The sequence below is a fragment of the Leptodactylus fuscus genome, unplaced genomic scaffold (genome assembly GCF_031893055.1).
Source record: "Leptodactylus fuscus isolate aLepFus1 unplaced genomic scaffold, aLepFus1.hap2 HAP2_SCAFFOLD_230, whole genome shotgun sequence".
NCBI classification, from domain to species: Eukaryota; Metazoa; Chordata; class Amphibia; order Anura; family Leptodactylidae; genus Leptodactylus; species Leptodactylus fuscus.
This window is the reverse complement of record NW_027440253.1, coordinates 43,699-64,412: the sequence shown is the minus strand read 5'-3', so window position 1 is coordinate 64,412 and position 20,714 is coordinate 43,699. Positions and strand designations below refer to the sequence as shown.

The following is a 20,714-nucleotide window of genomic DNA, read 5'->3' as shown; positions in this document are numbered from 1 at the left end:
AGGTCAGGGCTCTTCCAGCAGGACAAGGACCCAAAACACACTTCAGGTCAGCACTAGAAAATGGTGGTGAGAGAAAGCCCTGGAGACTTGTAAAGTGGCAGCAATGAGTCCAGCCCTGAATCCCATAGAACACCTGTGGGGGAGGGGGAGAGATCTCTTGGTGGCAGTTTGGAGAAGGCCCCCTTCACCTCTCAGGGGGGACCGCGAGCAGGAGCCAAAGAAGAAGGGTCTAAGATTCCAGCAGAGTCCCCGGAGGGTCTGTCACTTATTTTGCAGCAGGTTGGCGAATTCTTTGCTGGACAAGTTCTAACCAGTTGATTGTCGGAGTTTTCTTCTTCACATCTGTCTGGAGATCTTAAAGGAGAAGCTGCAAATTCCTGACGTTCTCTGCTCTGCCTCTTCTCTCTTGGGCCTTGTTCATACTTTTGGGATTTGCCGCAGTGAATCTTCCCAAGGTGTAACTCAGAGTTCCTGGACCACAGGTTCCTGCGCGGCCTATAATCCTGATGCCTGTAAGTCCTTAGACCATCTTATGTGCCTGATGGGCTGATCTGCAGCTACCAGACACGATGCATGCTGTGCCTTGTGCTCTATACCCGTGTACAGGCTCAGTATTGGCGAGGGCTCTTATGTGCCTGATGGGCTGATCTGCAGCTACCAGACACGATGCATGCTGTGCCTTGTGCTCTATACCTGTGTACAGGCTCAGTATTGGTGAGGGCTCTTATGTGCCTGATGGGCTGATCTGCAACTACCAGACATGATGCATGCTGCGCCTTGTGCTCTATACCCGTGTACAGGCTCAGTATTGGTGAGGGCTCTTATGTGCCTGATGGGCTGATCTGCAGCTACCAGACACGATGCATGCTGTGCCTTGTGCTCTATACCCGTGTACAGGCTCAGTATTGGCGAGGGCTCTTATGTGCCTGATGGGCTGATCTGCAGCTACCAGACATGATGCATGCTGCGCCTTGTGCTCTATACCCGTGTACAGGCTCAGTATTGGCGAGGGCTCTTATGGGCTCTTATGTGCGGGTGCTGCTGTCGCCTCTCAACTGGGTTTTGGGCTCAGTACAGATGACAATACCTGGACAGAGAACAGAGGCTGCAGCCGCTTCTCCCACCGGCTGGGCAGCTGGCCCTTTAAGTTAACTGTGTCATGCCCAGGTGTGGAGCGCAGGGCACTCAGGCTGTTCCCATGCCAGGCTCTGTGCTCCAGCCTCTGGTGTCAGGGGCTGGGGGTGGTATATCTGCCCCCTCCTCTCTGGATAGCAGAGGGAGGAGGCTGTAGGAGGGGTAGGGGGGTATCAGATCACATGCTGAAGGCCAGCCCAGGAGACACAGAAGAATGAGGCTGTAATGAGAGCTCAGCCCTCCCTCCATATAAAGAGCAGCAGGCAGGGGGCACAGCCAGACCCCCGGCCTCATCGCCCCCCTGCGCACACCCCCGGCCCCAAACTGCAAACTTGTCATCAGCCTGCAAAGTTTGCACCAGGAATAGTCCAACAGTGTCTGGACCCAGGAGAAGACGCAAGGGCATCTGAGCCAGGCAAGCACCACACCGAGCCTGAGATCCCACCACCATGGGCATGCCCCGAGCCTGAGATACCACCACCACCAGCCTGGCCATACTTGGTCCATCTGAGCGGGGACATTCTGTAAGAAGCAGAGAAGTTTTGGAGATTTCTCTCTGTGCGGTTGGCCGGTGGCAGCTTCCACTGTGGGCACCATGCCAGCCAAGTGGGTACCACCACCTCCACTGCTCTGCCTGCTGCTCCTTACTCACATGGGCCTCTCTCTGAACCCCCAGGTGAACACCTGTGAGGCCAATGGCAGCATCTACTACGTGGGCGAGTGGTACTTTTTGGACTCAGATCATTGCACCCAATGCGAGTGCACCCCGGAGGGCCCAGCCTGTACCCGGACCGAGTGCACTGCCCTGCCACCCGCCTGCATGCATGTCAGCCACTACCCCACCGACTGCTGCCCCCGCTGTGAGAAGATCGGCTGTGAATATAGAGGAGAGGTGTATGAGCTCCAGGAGCAATTCCAGGTAAGTACCCAATGGGCAGTGTCATAATGTATGGTCCGGGGTACCCCTGTAATGTACACGATAATGGACACCTACCTCTACATCATACTCATCAAGGGCCACCTACCTCTACATCATACTCATCAAGGGGCACCTACCTCTACATCATACTCATCAAGGGGCACCTACCTCTACATCATACTCATCAAGGGCCACCTACCTCTACATCATACTCATCAAGGGCCACCTACCTCTACATCATACTCATCAAGGGGCACCTACCTCTACATCATACTCATCAAGGGCCACCTACCTCTACATCATACTCATCAAGGGACACCTACCTCTACGTCATACCTGTGACTACCTCTCAGACATGATATATACAGGCTGGTTGTCAGTAACAGGGGGCGGGGCTGTGACTACCTCTCAGACATGATATATACAGGCTGGTTGTCAGTAACAGGGGGCGGGGCTGTGACTACCTCTCAGACATGATATATACAGCTGGTTGTCAGTAACAGGGGGCGGAGCTGTGACTACCTCTCAGACATGGTATATACAGGCTGGTTGTCAGTAACAGGGGGCGGGGCTGTGACTACCTCTCAGACATGGTATATACAGGCTGGTTGTCAGTAACAGGGGGCGGGGCTGTGACTACCTCTCAGACATGGTATATACAGCTGGTTGTCAGTAACAGGGGGCGGGGCTGTGACTACCTCTCAGACATGATATATACAGCTGGTTGTCAGTAACAGGGGGCGGGGCTGTGACTACCTCTCAGACATGGTATATACAGCTGGTTGTCAGTAACAGGGGGCGGGGCTGTGACTACCTCTCAGACATGATATATACAGCTGGTTGTCAGTAACAGGGGGCGGGGCTGTGACTACCTCTACACATGATATATACAGCTGGTTGTCAGTAACAGGAGGCGGGGCTGTGACTACCTCTCAGACATGATATATACAGGCTGGTTGTCAGTAACAGGAGGCGGGGCTGTGACTACCTCTCAGACATGATATATACAGGCTGGTTGTCAGTAACAGGAGGCGGGGCTGTGACTACCTCTCAGACATGATATATACAGGCTGGTTGTCAGTAACAGGAGGCGGGGCTGTGACTACCTCTCAGACATGATATATACAGCTGGTTGTCAGTAACAGGGGGCGGGGCTGTGACTACCTCTCAGACATGGTATATACAGGCTGGTTGTCAGTAACAGGAGGCGGGGCTGTGACTACCTCTCAGACATGATATATACAGGCTGGTTGTCAGTAGCAGGGGGCGGGGCTGTGACTACCTCTCAGACATGGTATATACAGCTGGTTGTCAGTAACAGGGGGCGGGGCTGTGACTACCTCTCAGACATGGTATATACAGGCTGGTTGTCAGTAACAGGGGGCGGGGCTGTGACTACCTCTCAGACATGGTATATACAGGCTGGTTGTCAGTAACAGGGGGCGGGGCTGTGACTACCTCTCAGACATGATATATACAGCTGGTTGTCAGTAACAGGGGGCGGGGCTGTGACTACCTCTCAGACATGGTATATACAGCTGGTTGTCAGTAACAGGGGGCGGGGCTGTGACTACCTCTCAGACATGATATATACAGCTGGTTGTCAGTAACAGGGGGCGGGGCTGTGACTACCTCTACACATGATATATACAGCTGGTTGTCAGTAACAGGAGGCGGGGCTGTGACTACCTCTCAGACATGATATATACAGGCTGGTTGTCAGTAACAGGGGGCGGGGCTGTGACTACCTCTCAGACATGATATATACAGCTGTTTGTCAGTAACAGGGGGCGGGGCTGTGACTACCTCTCAGACATGATATATACAGGCTGGTTGTCAGTAACAGGGGGCGGGGCTGTGACTACCTCTCAGACATGATATATACAGCTGGTTGTCAGTAACAGGGGGCGGGGCTGTGACTACCTCTCAGACATGATATATACAGCTGGTTGTCAGTAACAGGGGGCGGGGCTGTGACTACCTCTCAGACATGGTATATACAGGCTGGTTGTCAGTAACAGGGGGCGGGGCTGTGACTACCTCTCAGACATGATATATACAGGCTGGTTGTCAGTAACAGGAGGCGGGGCTGTGACTACCTCTCAGACATGATATATACAGGCTGGTTGTCAGTAACAGGGGGCGGGGCTGTGACTACCTCTCAGACATGGTATATACAGGCTGGTTGTCAGTAACAGGGGGCGGGGCTGTGACTACCTCTCAGACATGATATATACAGGCTGGTTGTCAGTAACAGGAGGCGGGGCTGTGACTACCTCTCAGACATGATATATACAGGCTGGTTGTCAGTAACAGGGGGCGGGGCTGTGACTACCTCTCAGACATGGTATATACAGGCTGGTTGTCAGTAACAGGGGGCGGGGCTGTGACTACCTCTCAGACATGATATATACAGGCTGGTTGTCAGTAACAGGGGGCGGGGCTGTGACTACCTCTCAGACATGATATATACAGCTGGTTGTCAGTACCAGGGGGCGGGGCTGTGACTACCTCTCAGACATGATATATACAGGCTGGTTGTCAGTAACAGGGGGCGGGGCTGTGACTACCTCTCAGACATGGTATATACAGCTGGTTGTCAGTAACAGGGGGCGGGGCTGTGACTACCTCTCAGACATGATATATACAGCTGGTTGTCAGTAACAGGGGGCGGGGCTGTGACTACCTCTCAGACATGATATATACAGCTGGTTGTCAGTAACAGGGGGCGGGGCTGTGACTACCTCTCAGACATGATATATACAGCTGGTTGTCAGTAACAGGGGGCGGGGCTGTGACTACCTCTACACATGATATATACAGCTGGTTGTCAGTAACAGGAGGCGGGGCTGTGACTACCTCTCAGACATGATATATACAGGCTGGTTGTCAGTAACAGGGGGCGGGGCTGTGACTACCTCTCAGACATGATATATACAGGCTGGTTGTCAGTAACAGGGGGCGGGGCTGTGACTACCTCTCAGACATGATATATACAGGCTGGTTGTCAGTAACAGGGGGCGGGGCTGTGACTACCTCTCAGACATGATATATACAGGCTGGTTGTCAGTAACAGGGGGCGGGGCTGTGACTACCTTTCAGGCATGATATATACAGCTGGTTGTCAGTAACAGGGGGCGGGGCTGTGACTACCTCTCAGACATGATATATACAGGCTGGTTGTCAGTAACAGGGGGCGGGGCTGTGACTACCTCTCAGACATGATATATACAGCTGGTTGTCAGTAACAGGGGGCGGGGCTGTGACTACCTCTCAGACATGGTATATACAGGCTGGTTGTCAGTAACAGGGGGCGGGGCTGTGACTACCTCTCAGACATGATATATACAGCTGGTTGTCAGTAACAGGGGGCGGGGCTGTGACTACCTCTCAGACATGATATATACAGCTGGTTGTCAGTAACAGGGGGCGGGGCTGTGACTACCTCTCAGACATGGTATATACAGCTGGTTGTCAGTAACAGGGGGCGGGGCTGTGACTACCTCTCAGACATGATATATACAGGCTGGTTGTCAGTAACAGGGGGCGGGGCTGTGACTACCTCTCAGACATGGTATATACAGGCTGGTTGTCAGTAACAGGGGGCGGGGCTGTGACTACCTCTCAGACATGATATATACAGGCTGGTTGTCAGTAACAGGGGGCGGGGCTGTGACTACCTCTCAGACATGATATATACAGGCTGGTTGTCAGTAACAGGGGGCGGGGCTGTGACTACCTCTCAGACATGATATATACAGGCTGGTTGTCAGTAACAGGGGGCGGGGCTGTGACTACCTCTCAGACATGGTATATACAGGCTGGTTGTCAGTAACAGGGGGCGGGGCTGTGACTACCTCTCAGACATGATATATACAGGCTGGTTGTCAGTAACAGGGGGCGGGGCTGTGACTACCTCTCAGACATGATATATACAGCTGGTTGTCAGTAACAGGGGGCGGGGCTGTGACTACCTCTCAGACATGGTATATACAGCTGGTTGTCAGTAACAGGGGGCGGGGCTGTGACTACCTCTCAGACATGGTATATACAGCTGGTTGTCAGTAACAGGAGGCGGGGCTGTGACTACCTCTCAGACATGATATATACAGCTGGTTGTCAGTAACAGGGGGCGGGGCTGTGACTACCTCTCAGACATGATATATACAGCTGGTTGTCAGTAACAGGGGGCGGGGCTGTGACTACCTCTCAGACATGATATATACAGGCTGGTTGTCAGTAACAGGGGGCGGGGCTGTGACTACCTCTCAGACATGATATATACAGGCTGGTTGTCAGTAACAGGGGGCGGGGCTGTGACTACCTCTCAGACATGATATATACAGGCTGGTTGTCAGTAACAGGGGGCGGGGCTGTGACTACCTCTCAGACATGATATATACAGCTGGTTGTCAGTAACAGGGGGCGGGGCTGTGACTACCTCTCAGACATGATATATACAGCTGGTTGTCACATTATTGTCATGGTGATACTTACCCTGGGGTCTCACTTTTTGGCGCTGCGCCTTGCTTACATGTATATAAGATGTGATTTCTTGGCGTCTCTTCAGACACTAGTGACACCAGGACAATCACTCTCATCATCACACATCACTTTTTTTTTAACTGTGGACGTGAATTTCAGGCGGTCGGACTTGTACAGGGATGAGGTGACAGTAAATTGTGGGTGACCAGGAGGTTCTGATGATGTCACCGCTACTGTAACGTCACAGAGATACCCGACCCGGGGTAGGCTGATGTTGGGGGTTGTCGTTCCCGGGCCCGGGGTAGGCTGATGTTGGGGGTTGTCGTTCCCGGACCCGGGGTAGGCTGATGTTGGGGGTTGTCGTTCCCGGGCCCGGGGAAGGCTGATGTTGGGGGTTGTCGTTCCCGGGCCGGGGAAGGCTGATGTTGGGGGTTGTCGTTCCCGGGCCGGGGAAGGCTGATGTTGGGGGTTGTCGTTCCCGGGCCCGGGGAAGGCTGATGTTGGGGGTTGTCGTTCCCGGGCCCGGGGTAGGCTGATGTTGGGGTTGTTGTTCCCGGGGTAGGCTGATGTTGGGGGTTGTCGTTCCCGGGCCCGGGGTAGGCTGATGTTGGGGGTTGTCGTTCTCGGGGTAGGCTGATGTTGGGGGTTGTCGTTCCCGAGCCCGGGGTAGGCTGATGTTGGGGGTTGTCGTTCCCGGGGTAGGCTGATGTTGGGGGTTGTAGTTCCCGGGCCCAGGGTAGGCTGATGTTGGGGGATGTCGTTCCCGGGCCCAGGGTAGGCTGATGTTGGGGGTTGTCGGGCCCGGGGTAGACTGATGTTGGGGGTTGTCGTTCCCGGGCCCGGGGTAGGCTGATGTTGGGGGTTGTTGTTCCCGGGGTAGGCTGATGTTGGGGGTTGTTGTTCCCGGGCCCGGGGTAGGCTGATGTTGGGGGTTGTTGATCCCGGGCCCGGGGTAGGCTGATGTTGGGGGTTGTTGATCCCGGGCCCGGGGTAGGCTGATGTTGGGGGTTGTTGATCCCGGGCCCGGGGTAGGCTGATGTTGGGGGTTGTAGATCCGGGGTAGGCTGATGTTGGGGGTTGTAGATCCGGGGTAGGCTGATGTTGGGGGATGTCGTTCCCAGGCCCAGGGTAGGCTGATGTTGGGGGTTGTCGGGCCCGGGGTAGACTGATGTTGGGGGTTGTTGTTCCCGGGCCCGGGGTAGGCTGATGTTGGGGGTTGTTGATCCCGGGCCCGGGGTAGGCTGATGTTGGGGGTTGTTGATCCCGGGCCCGGGGTAGGCTGATGTTGGGGGTTGTTGATCCCGGGCCCGGGGTAGGCTGATGTTGGGGGTTGTAGATCCGGGGTAGGCTGATGTTGGGGGATGTCGTTCCCAGGCCCAGGGTAGGCTGATGTTGGGGGTTGTAGATCCGGGGTAGGCTGATGTTGGGGGATGTCGTTCCCAGGCCCAGGGTAGGCTGATGTTGGGGGTTGTCGTTCTCGGGGTAGGCTGATGTTGGGGGTTGTCGTTCTCGGGGTAGGCTGATGTTGGGGGTTGTTGTTCCCGGGCCCGGGGTAGGTTGATGTTGGGGGTTGTAGATCCGGGGTAGGCTGATGTTGGGGGATGTCATTCCCAGGCCCGGGGTAGGCTGATGTTGGGGATTGTAGATCCCGGGCCATCTGCTAATACTGCAGAATCAGACAATACAACTGGCTGCCAGATGAGTCAGTAAGCTGCAGGCACGCGATGAGGAATTGTACAGGGGGTGCAGGACGAGGGGGCACATTCCAGGGAAACTCTCAGTACAGGAGACCCCAATAGGCTGCGCCCATAGAGGAAGTGATAAAGGGGCCACTGCAACAGGAAGAGGGATTGGGGGAACTCTGGCTGTTACTGTTATGGGGGGGCTGTGGCTGTCACTGTTATGGGGGGCTGTGGCTGTCACCGTTATGGGGGGGCTGTGGCTGTCACTGTTATGGGGGGGGGCCTGTGGCTGTCACAGTTATGGGGGGGTGGTGGCTGTCACTATTATGGGGGGGGCTGTGGCTGTCACAGTTATGGGGGGGGGCTGTGGCTGTCACCATTATGGGGGGGCTGTGGCTGTCACAGTTATGGGGGGGCTGTGGCTGTCACAGTTATGGGGGGGCTGTGGCTGTCACCGTTATGGGGGGGCTGTGGCTCACAGTTATGGGGGGGCTGTGGGTGTCACTGTTATGGGGGGGCTGCGGGTGTCACCGTTATGGGGGGGGCTGCGGGTGTCACCGTTATGGGGGGGGCTGCGGGTGTCACCGTTATGGGGGGGCTGCGGGTGTCACCGTTATGGGGGGGGCTGCGGGTGTCACCGTTATGGGGGGGGCTGCGGGTGTCACCGTTATGGGGGGGGCTGCGGGTGTCACCGTTATGGGGGGGCTGTGGCTGTCACCGTTATGGGGGGGCTGTGGCTCATAGTTATGGGGGGGGCTGTGGCTGTCACCGTTATGGGGGGGGGCTGCGGGTGTCACTGTTATGGGGGGGCTGCGGGTGTCACTGTTATGGGGGGGGGGGCTGTGGCTGTCACCGTTATGGGGGGGCTGTGGCTCATAGTTATGGGGGGGGCTGTGGCTGTCACCGTTATGGGGGGGGGCTGCGGGTGTCACTGTTATGGGGGGGCTGCGGGTGTCACTGTTATGGGGGGGCTGCGGGTGTCACTGTTATGGGGGGGGGGCTGTGGCTGTCACAGTTATGGGGGGGGCTGCGGGTGTCACTGTTATGGGGGGGCTGCGGGTGTCACTGTTATGGGGGGGGCTGCGGGTGTCACTGTTATGGGGGGGGCTGCGGCTGTCACTGTTATGGGGGGGAGGGGCTGTGGCTGTCACAGTTATGGGGGGGGGGGCTGCGGGTGTCACTGTTATGGGGGGGCTGCGGCTGTCACCGTTATGGGGGGGGCTGCGGCTGTCACCGTTATGGGGGGGGGGCTGCGGCTGTCACAGTTATGGGGGGGGCTGCGGGTGTCACTGTTATGGGGGGGGCTGCGGGTGTCACTGTTATGGGGGGGCTGCGGGTGTCACTGTTATGGGGGGGCTGCGGGTGTCACTGTTACTGCTCCTCATCCTGGGCCCTGTTATGAGATGTTTCGGTTGCTGACATTTATAGCGCGTCTTTCTTGCGGTGATTTTGGCGTTCTGCCTTCGGAATGTTCCTGAGCAGTAAAACCGCCAAATCCAGAGGAAACCAATAAACTGCGGCAAATGGCTGAAACAGAACAGACCGTTAACCCTTTCTACACCAGATAATTCTTACATCTTGGAGAATCTATGAGGCCGATACTTAAAGGGGTTTCAGACCAATATTAAAGAATGTGCAATAAAAAGCTCTAGAATTCTCCAATAGACTTTCTGGATCACTTCCTCGCGGCTTCCTAGATCTCGGCTCGCTGTCACTCATTCTCTTACTTCTAGAGGAGAAAACTCTGAAGGTGGTCATGTGACTTGCGCTCCGTGGTCATGTGACTTGCGCTCCGTGGTCATGTGACTTGCGCTCCGTGGTCATGTGACTTGCGCTCTGTGGTCATGTGACTTGCGCTCCGTGGTCATGTGACTTGCGCTCTGTGGTCATGTGACTTGCGCTCCGTGGTCATGTGACTTGCGCTCCGTGGTCATGTGACTTGCGCTCCGTGGTCACATGATGAGCACACAGGTGTACAGCTGATTACCAGGCAGATGTCTGATTACTGCGCTGTGACTGTAACGAGCTGTACACCTGTGTACTCATCACATGACCACGGAGCGTAAGTCACATGACCACGGTCAGAGTTTTCTCCTCTACAAGTAACAGAATGAGTGACAGCGAGCCGAGATCTAGGAAACCGCGAGGAAGTGATACAAAAAGTCTATTGGAGAATTCTAGAGCTTTTTATTGTACATTTGTTTGTCAATATTGGTCTGAAAGTGGCCGATCCCTTTAAGGTCACCGTTCACACGGGACATATCTCTGCGCAGAAATATGATTGTAGTGCAGATGTAGGAGCAGCCGATTACAGGAGGCCGTAAGTGATATCAGTGATATTATACAGGAGGTGACATCAGATATCAGTGATATTATACAGGAGGTGACATCATCAGATATCAGTGATATTATACAGGAGGTGACATCATCAGATATCAGTGATATTATACAGGAGGTGACATCATCAGATATCAGTGATATTATACAGGAGGTGACATCATCAGATATCAGTGATATTATACAGGAGGTGACATCATCAGATATCAGTGATATTATACAGGAGGTGACATCATCAGATATCAGTGATATTATACAGGAGGTGACATCAGATATCAGTGATATTATACAGGAGGTGACATCATCAGATATCAGTGATATTATACAGGAGGTGACATCAGATATCAGTGATATTATACAGGAGGTGACATCATCAGATATCAGTGATATTATACAGGAGGTGACATCAGATATCAGTGATATTATACAGGAGATGACATCAAATATCAGTGATATTATACAGGAGGTGACATAATCAGATATCAGTGATATTATACAGGAGGTGCCATCATCAGATATCAGTGATATTATACAGGAGGTGACATCATCAGATATCAGTGATATTATACAGGAGGTGACATCATCAGATATCAGTGATATTATACAGGAGGTGACATCAGATATCAGTGATATTATACAGGAGGTGACATCATCAGATATCAGTGATATTATACAGGAGGTGACATCAGATATCAGTGATATTATACAGGAGGTGACATCATCAGATATCAGTGATATTATACAGGAGGTGACATCAGATATCAGTGATATTATACAGGCGGTGACATCATCAGATATCAGTGATATTATACAGGAGGTGACATCAGATATCAGTGATATTATACAGGAGGTGACATCAGATATCAGTGATATTATACAGGAGGTGACATCAGATATCAGTGATGGTATACAGGAGGTGACATCAGATATCAGTGATATTATACAGGAGGTGACATCATCAGATATCAGTGATATTATACAGGAGGTGACATCAGATATCAGAGATATTATACAGGCGGTGACATCAGATATCAGAGATATTATACAGGCGGTGACATCAGATATCAGTGATATTATACAGGAGGTGACATCATCAGATATCAGTGATATTATACAGGAGGTGACATCATCAGATATCAGTGATATTATACAGGCGGTGACCATCAGATATCAGTGATATTATACAGGAGGTGACATCAGATATCAGTGATATTATACAGGGGGTGACATCAGATATCAGTGATATTATACAGGAGGTGACATCATCAGATATCAGTGATATTATACAGGCGGTGACATCATCAGATATCAGTGATATTATACAGGAGGTGACATCATCAGATATCAGTGATATTATACAGGAGGTGACATCATCAGATATCAGTGATATTATACAGGAGGTGACATCATCAGATATCAGTGATATTATACAGGAGGTGACATCAGATATCAGTGATATTATACAGGAGGTGACATCATCAGATATCAGTGATATTATACAGGAGGTGACATCAGATATCAGTGATATTATACAGGAGGTGACATCATCAGATATCAGTGATATTATACAGGAGGTGACATCAGATATCAGTGATATTATACAGGGGGTGACATCATCAGATATCAGTGATATTATACAGGAGGTGACATCAGATATCAGTGATATTATACAGGAGGTGACATCAGACATCAGTGATATTATACAGGCGGTGACATCATCAGATATCAGTGATATTATACAGGAGGTGACATCAGATATCAGTGATATTATACAGGCGGTGACATCAGATATCAGTGATATTATACAGGAGGTGACATCAGACATCATAGATATTATACAGGAGGTGACATCAGATATCAGTGATATTATACAGGAGGTGACATCATCAGATATCAGTGATATTATACAGGGGGTGACATCAGATATCAGTGATATTATACAGGAGGTGACATCATCAGATATCAGTGATATTATACAGGAGGTGACATCAGATATCAGTGATATTATACAGGGGGTGACATCATCAGATATCAGTGATATTATACAGGAGGTGCCATCATCAGATATCAGTGATATTATACAGGAGGTGACATCATCAGATATCAGTGATATTATGCAGCAGGTGACCTCAGATATCAGTGATATTATACAGGAGGTGACATCATCAGATATCAGTGATATTATACAGGAGGGGATCAGATATCAGTGATATTATACAGGAGGTGACATCATCAGATATCAGTGATATTATACAGGAGGTGACATCAGATATCAGTGATATTATACAGGAGGTGACATCAGATATCAGTGATATTATACAGGAGGTGACATCAGATATCAGTGATATTATACAGGAGGTGACATCATCAGATATCAGTGATATTATACAGGAGGTGACATCATCAGATATCAGTGATATTATACAGGAGGTGACATCAGATATCAGTGATATTATACAGGAGGTGACATCAGATATCAGTGATATTATACAGGAGGTGACATCATCAGATATCAGTGATATTATACAGGAGGTGACATCAGATATCAGTGATATTATACAGGGGGTGACATCATCAGATATCAGTGATATTATACAGGAGGTGACATCAGATATCAGTGATATTATACAGGAGGTGACATCAGACATCAGTGATATTATACAGGCGGTGACATCATCAGATATCAGTGATATTATACAGGAGGTGACATCAGACATCAGTGATATTATACAGGCGGTGACATCATCAGATATCAGTGATATTATACAGGAGGTGACATCAGATATCAGTGATATTATACAGGAGGTGACATCAGATATCAGTGATATTATACAGGCGGTGACATCAGATATCAGAGATATTATACAGGAGGTGACATCAGATATCAGAGATATTATACAGGCGGTGACATCAGAGATATACAGGAGGTGACATCAGATATCAGTGATATTATACAGGCGGTGACATCAGATATCAGTGATATTATACAGGAGGTGACATCAGACATCATAGATATACAGGAGGTGACATCAGATATCAGTGATATTATACAGGAGGTGACATCAGATATCAGTGATATTATACAGGAGGTGACATCATCAGATATCAGTGATATTATACAGGAGGTGACATCAGATATCAGTGATATTATACAGGGGGTGACATCATCAGATATCAGTGATATTATACAGGAGGTGCCATCATCAGATATCAGTGATATTATACAGGAGGTGACATCATCAGATATCAGTGATATTATGCAGCAGGTGACATCAGATATCAGTGATATTATACAGGAGGTGACATCAGATATCAGTGATATTATACAGGAGGTGACATCATCAGATATCAGTGATATTATACAGGAGGTGACATCAGATATCAGTGATATTATACAGGAGGTGACATCATCAGATATCAGTGATATTATACAGGAGGTGACATCAGATATCAGTGATATTATACAGGAGGTGACATCAGATATCAGTAATATTATACAGGGGGTGACATCATCAGATATCAGTGACATTATACAGGAGGTGACATCATCAGATATCAGTGATATTATACAGGAGGTGACATCAGATATCAGTGATATTATACAGGAGGTGACATCATCAGATATCAGTGATATTATACAGGAGGTGACATCAGATATCAGTGATATTATACAGGAGGTGACATCAGATATCAGTGATATTATACAGGAGGTGACATCAGATATCAGTGATATTATACAGGAGATGACATCAGATATCAGTGATATTATACAGGAGGTGACATCATCAGATATCAGTGATATTATACAGGAGATGACATCAGATATCAGTGATATTATACAGGAGGTGACATAATCAGATATCAGTGATATTATACAGGAGGTGCCATCATCAGATATCAGTGATATTATACAGGAGGTGACATCATCAGATATCAGTGATATTATACAGGAGGTGACATCATCAGATATTAGTGATATTATACAGGAGGTGACATCAGATATCAGTGATATTATACAGGAGGTGACATCATCAGATATCAGTGATATTATACAGGAGGTGACATCAGATATCAGTGATATTATACAGGAGGTGACATCAGATATCAGTGATATTATACAGGAGGTAACATCATCAGATATCAGTGATATTATACAGGAGGTGACATCATCAGATATCAGTGATATTATACAGGAGGTGACATCAGATATTAGTGATATTATACAGGCGGTGACATCATCAGATATCAGTGATATTATACAGGAGGTGACATCATCAGATATCAGTGATATTATACAGGAGGTGACATCAGATATCAGTGATATTATACAGGAGGTGACATCAGATATCAGTGATATTATACAGGAGGTGACATCATCAGATATCAGTGATATTATACAGGAGGTGACATCAGATATCAGTGATATTATACAGGGGGTGACATCATCAGATATCAGTGATATTATACAGGAGGTGACATCAGATATCAGTGATATTATACAGGAGGTGACATCAGATATCAGTGATATTATACAGGAGGTGACATCATCAGATATCAGTGATATTATACAGGAGGTGACATCATCAGATATCAGTGACATTATACAGGAGGTGACATCAGATATCAGTGATATTATACAGGAGGTGACATCAGATATCAGTGATATTATACAGGAGGTGACATCATCAGATATCAGTGATATTATACAGGAGGTGACATCAGATATCAGTGATATTATACAGGGGGTGACATCATCAGATATCAGTGATATTATACAGGAGGTGACATCAGATATCAGTGATATTATACAGGAGGTGACATCAGACATCAGTGATATTATACAGGCGGTGACATCATCAGATATCAGTGATATTATACAGGAGGTGACATCAGACATCAGTGATATTATACAGGCGGTGACATCATCAGATATCAGTGATATTATACAGGAGGTGACATCAGACATCAGTGATATTATACAGGCGGTGACATCATCAGATATCAGTGATATTATACAGGAGGTGACATCAGATATCAGTGATATTATACAGGAGGTGACATCAGATATCAGTGATATTATACAGGCGGTGACATCAGATATCAGAGATATTATACAGGAGGTGACATCAGATATCAGAGATATTATACAGGCGGTGACATCAGAGATATACAGGAGGTGACATCAGATATCAGTGATATTATACAGGCGGTGACATCAGATATCAGTGATATTATACAGGAGGTGACATCAGACATCATAGATATACAGGAGGTGACATCAGATATCAGTGATATTATACAGGAGGTGACATCAGATATCAGTGATATTATACAGGAGGTGACATCATCAGATATCAGTGATATTATACAGGAGGTGACATCAGATATCAGTGATATTATACAGGGGGTGACATCATCAGATATCAGTGATATTATACAGGAGGTGCCATCATCAGATATCAGTGATATTATACAGGAGGTGACATCATCAGATATCAGTGATATTATGCAGCAGGTGACATCAGATATCAGTGATATTATACAGGAGGTGACATCAGATATCAGTGATATTATACAGGAGGTGACATCATCAGATATCAGTGATATTATACAGGAGGTGACATCAGATATCAGTGATATTATACAGGAGGTGACATCATCAGATATCAGTGATATTATACAGGAGGTGACATCAGATATCAGTGATATTATACAGGAGGTGACATCAGATATCAGTGATATTATACAGGAGGTGACATCAGATATCAGTGATATTATACAGGAGGTGACATCATCAGATATCAGTGATATTATACAGGAGGTGACATCAGATATCAGTGATATTATACAGGAGGTGACATCAGATATCAGTAATATTATACAGGGGGTGACATCATCAGATATCAGTGACATTATACAGGAGGTGACATCATCAGATATCAGTGATATTATACAGGAGGTGACATCAGATATCAGTGATATTATACAGGAGGTGACATCATCAGATATCAGTGATATTATACAGGAGGTGACATCAGATATCAGTGATATTATACAGGAGGTGACATCAGATATCAGTGATATTATACAGGAGATGACATCAGATATCAGTGATATTATACAGGAGGTGACATCATCAGATATCAGTGATATTATACAGGAGATGACATCAGATATCAGTGATATTATACAGGAGGTGACATAATCAGATATCAGTGATATTATACAGGAGGTGCCATCATCAGATATCAGTGATATTATACAGGAGGTGACATCATCAGATATCAGTGATATTATACAGGAGGTGACATCATCAGATATTAGTGATATTATACAGGAGGTGACATCAGATATCAGTGATATTATACAGGAGGTGACATCATCAGATATCAGTGATATTATACAGGAGGTGACATCAGATATCAGTGATATTATACAGGAGGTGACATCATCAGATATCAGTGATATTATACAGGAGGTGACATCAGATATCAGTGATATTATACAGGCGGTGACATCATCAGATATCAGTGATATTATACAGGAGGTGACATCAGATATCAGTGATATTATACAGGAGGTGACATCAGATATCAGTGATGGTATACAGGAGGTGACATCAGATATCAGTGATATTATACAGGAGGTGACATCATCAGATATCAGTGATATTATACAGGAGGTGACATCATCAGATATCAGTGATATTATACAGGAGGTGACATCAGATATTAGTGATATTATACAGGAGGTGACATCAGATATCAGTGATATTATACAGGAGGTGACATTAGATATCAGTGATATTATACAGGAGGTGACATCATCAGATATCAGTGATATTATACAGGAGGTGACATCATCAGATATCAGTGATATTATACAGGAGGTGACATCATCAGATATCAGTGATATTATACAGGAGGTGACATCAGATATCAGTGATATTATACAGGAGGTGACATCATCAGATATCAGTGATATTATACAGGAGGTGACATCAGATATCAGTGATATTATACAGGAGGTGACATCATCAGATATCAGTGATATTATACAGGAGGTGACATCAGATATCAGTGATATTATACAGGAGATGACATCAGATATTAGTGATATTATACAGGAGGTGACATCAGATATCAGTGATATTATACAGGAGGTGACATCAGATATTAGTGATATTATACAGGAGGTGACATCAGATATCAGTGATATTATACAGGAGGTGACATCATCAGATATCAGTGATATTATACAGGAGGTGACATCATCAGATATCAGTGATATTATACAGGAGGTGACATCAGATATCAGTGATATTATACAGGAGGTGACATCAGATATTAGTGATATTATACAGGAGGTGACATCAGATATCAGTGATATTATACAGGAGGTGACATCATCAGATATCAGTGATATTATACAGGAGGTGACATCATCAGATATCAGTGATATTATACAGGAGGTGACATCAGATATCAGTGATATTATACAGGAGGTGACATCAGATATCAGTGATATTATACAGGAGAAGACATCAGATATTAGTGATATTATACAGGAGGTGACATCAGATATCAGTGATATTATACAGGAGGTGACATCAGATATCAGTGATATTATACAGGAGGTGACATCATCAGATATCAGTGATATTATACAGGAGGTGACATCAGATATCAGTGATATTATACAGGAGGTGACATCAGATATCAGTGATATTATACAGGAGGGGATCAGATATCAGTGATATTATACAGGAGGTGACATCAGATATCAGTGATATTATACAGGAGGTGACATCATCAGATATCAGTGATATTATACAGGAGGGGATCAGATATCAGTGATATTATACAGGAGGTGACATCAGATATCAGTGATATTATACAGGAGGTGACATCATCAGACATCAGTGATATTATACAGGAGGTGACATCAGATATCAGTGATATTATACAGGAGGTGACATCAGATATCAGTGATATTATACAGGAGGTGACATCATCAGACATCAGTGATACAGTGTATCAGATCTTTGCTTTGTCCTGGAGCGCAGGCTGCTACGTTGTAACAAACCCTGGATTAGGGTCATTACCTTTACTAATTATGTGAAGCTCCGCCTCCACCAGTGATATAACAATTCTATGCATGACGACTACGACAGCGCGGCCTGAGGAGTCCATGAAGAAGCTGCTGCTTGTGAAGATTTTTTTCTTGTCTAGATTGTGATTGGTTTAGAGGAGCTCGTTAACCCCTGAATACCTGGTGGTTAATACATCAGCTGTAGCTACTTGTTGATGGTTTCCAGGCCGCAGTAGGTTAGATGTAGGTGACCTGTGAGAGTGGCGCCCCCTAGTGCTGTGGCTGCTGGATGTCAGTATGATGTGGGTACTGATGCAGTTGTCTGCTGTGTGTGTACACGGCCTTATCATCGCCATCTTGTCTTTCAGCCCTCAGAATGTGAACAGTGCACCTGTGACCTGGATGGCATCGCCCGCTGCCTGGTAGCCGACTGCGCCCCCCCACCATGTGTGAACCCCGTGTATGAGAAGGGCGAGTGCTGCCCCCGATGTAAAGATGGTGAGTCAGGATCCAATGACACCTCGGGAAGGGGGAGGGGGGGTTGCGCCATTTGCACCAGTATTCTAGTGTACACAGAGTTAAAAACTAGAAAAAGAAAAAAAAATTGTGTAAGGGGAGGCTTGTGCAAAAAAATGAGACTTTTTCCACTTTTGCACTAGCACAGACGAGGAGATGTCTGATCCATCTGCCACATGGGGGCAGCACTGGCGGTATCAGTCACCCCACCCTGCTCCTGTGAGGCCCTGCGCTGGGAGGAGTCAGGGGTGGGCGGGGCATCTGTCCTGTACATTATAATGGTTGTAATTCTCCCTCTTACAGGTCCCAACTGTTATGCCGACGCCTCCCAGGGCCGCGTGATTCCCGCTGGTCAGTACGTGTGGGTGGACGCTTGTACCAAGTGTCGGTGTCATGATGGGCAGGACGTCGGCTACTGGGAAGGAAACCGCCTGGCCAAATGTGTGAAGACTAAGAACTGCAGCACAGAGGAACATCAGCAGAACTCCTAGAGGGCGGGCCCCTCCCCCTAGTGGACAGCATGGTGGCCGCCCGAATCTGGGCAAAAGAGCAGGGGTGGGGCTAGAGACTCCTCCTGGGCGGGGACTGTGCACAATAGAATCCAATGTTGTAATGTATCCTATAGATGGCGGCACGTATAGTTATATATACATGTCTTATTAGGATACTGAGGGCAGTAAGATGTTGCCGTAGTACCGGAGGACGTGCCGCCATGTCACGTGTGTTACCGCTTACACTACACGCCAATGTCTGTAACATTAAACTCTCCTCCTGTAGCCTCGGCCTCCTCATTTAGCGGTGTTCACACTGGGCAGCGCGGACGTCGCCGCCTTCACCTGCTGGGAAGAAAATTTGGCCCACAACAAATGTAATAATTATTTTATGAAAACTGTAAAGACGCAGATTACAATAATATTCTCGTCTCTGAACCCCGACACAGGTCATAGAAAAAGAATTACAAGAAGCATCCAAAGTGGACAGACCTGCCCCCGCACAATCCGACAAAGGGGCGGTCCCAAATCACACTGACACCAGGCACCAACTCTAGGACAAGGCGGGAGGAGGGGGCCGCGGGAGACGTGACCGCCGCCAGGAGGGGGCCGCGGGAGTCGTGACCGCCGCCAGGAGGGGGCCGCGGGAGACGTGACCGATGCCAGGAGGGGGCCGCGGGAGACGTGACCGCCGCCAGGAGGGGGCCGCGGGAGTCGTGACCGCCGCCAGGAGGGGGCCGCGGGAGACGTGACCGATGCCAGGAGGGGGCCGCGGGAGACGTGACCGCCGCCAGGAGGGGGCCGCGGGAGACGTGACCGATGCCAGGAGGGGGCCGCGGGAGACGTGACCGCCGCCAGGAGGGGGCCGCGGGAGTCGTGACCGCCGCCAGGAGGGGGCCGCGGGAGTCGTGACCGCCGCCAGGAGGGGGCCGCGGGAGACGTGACCGCCGCCAGGAGGGGGCCGCGGGAGACGTGACCGCCGCCAGGAGGGGGCCGCGGGAGTCGTGACCGCCGCCAGGAGGGGGCCGCGGGAGTCGTGACCGATGTCAGGAGGGGGCC

The 20,714-nt window shown here is 48.5% G+C and overlaps 1 protein-coding gene across 1 annotated transcript; it reads left to right on the top strand.

Moving 5' to 3' along the window:
* The first annotated feature begins 1,277 nt into the window (after positions 1–1,277).
* LOC142187392 (von Willebrand factor C domain-containing protein 2-like) lies at positions 1,278–19,932 on the top strand. The gene is made up of 3 exons (XM_075261598.1): positions 1,278–2,053; positions 19,017–19,146; positions 19,468–19,932. The coding sequence occupies exons 1-3, from the start codon at positions 1,730–1,732 to the stop codon at positions 19,653–19,655; spliced, it is 642 nt and encodes a 213-aa protein (XP_075117699.1). The 5' UTR covers positions 1,278–1,729; the 3' UTR covers positions 19,656–19,932.
* The last annotated feature ends 782 nt before the right edge of the window (positions 19,933–20,714 follow it).

What these genes read in the sequence shown, in the direction of transcription:
- LOC142187392 (XM_075261598.1), top strand. Translation starts at nt 1,730, where the DNA reads ATGCCAGCCAAGTGGGTACCACCACCTCCACTGCTCTGCCTGCTGCTC. An exon ending in AGCTCCAGGAGCAATTCCAG is followed by an intron (nt 2,054 to 19,016) that starts GTAAGTACCCAA and finishes CTTGTCTTTCAG; the next exon opens with CCCTCAGAATGTGAACAGTG. An exon ending in CTGCCCCCGATGTAAAGATG is followed by an intron (nt 19,147 to 19,467) that starts GTGAGTCAGGAT and finishes TCCCTCTTACAG; the next exon opens with GTCCCAACTGTTATGCCGAC.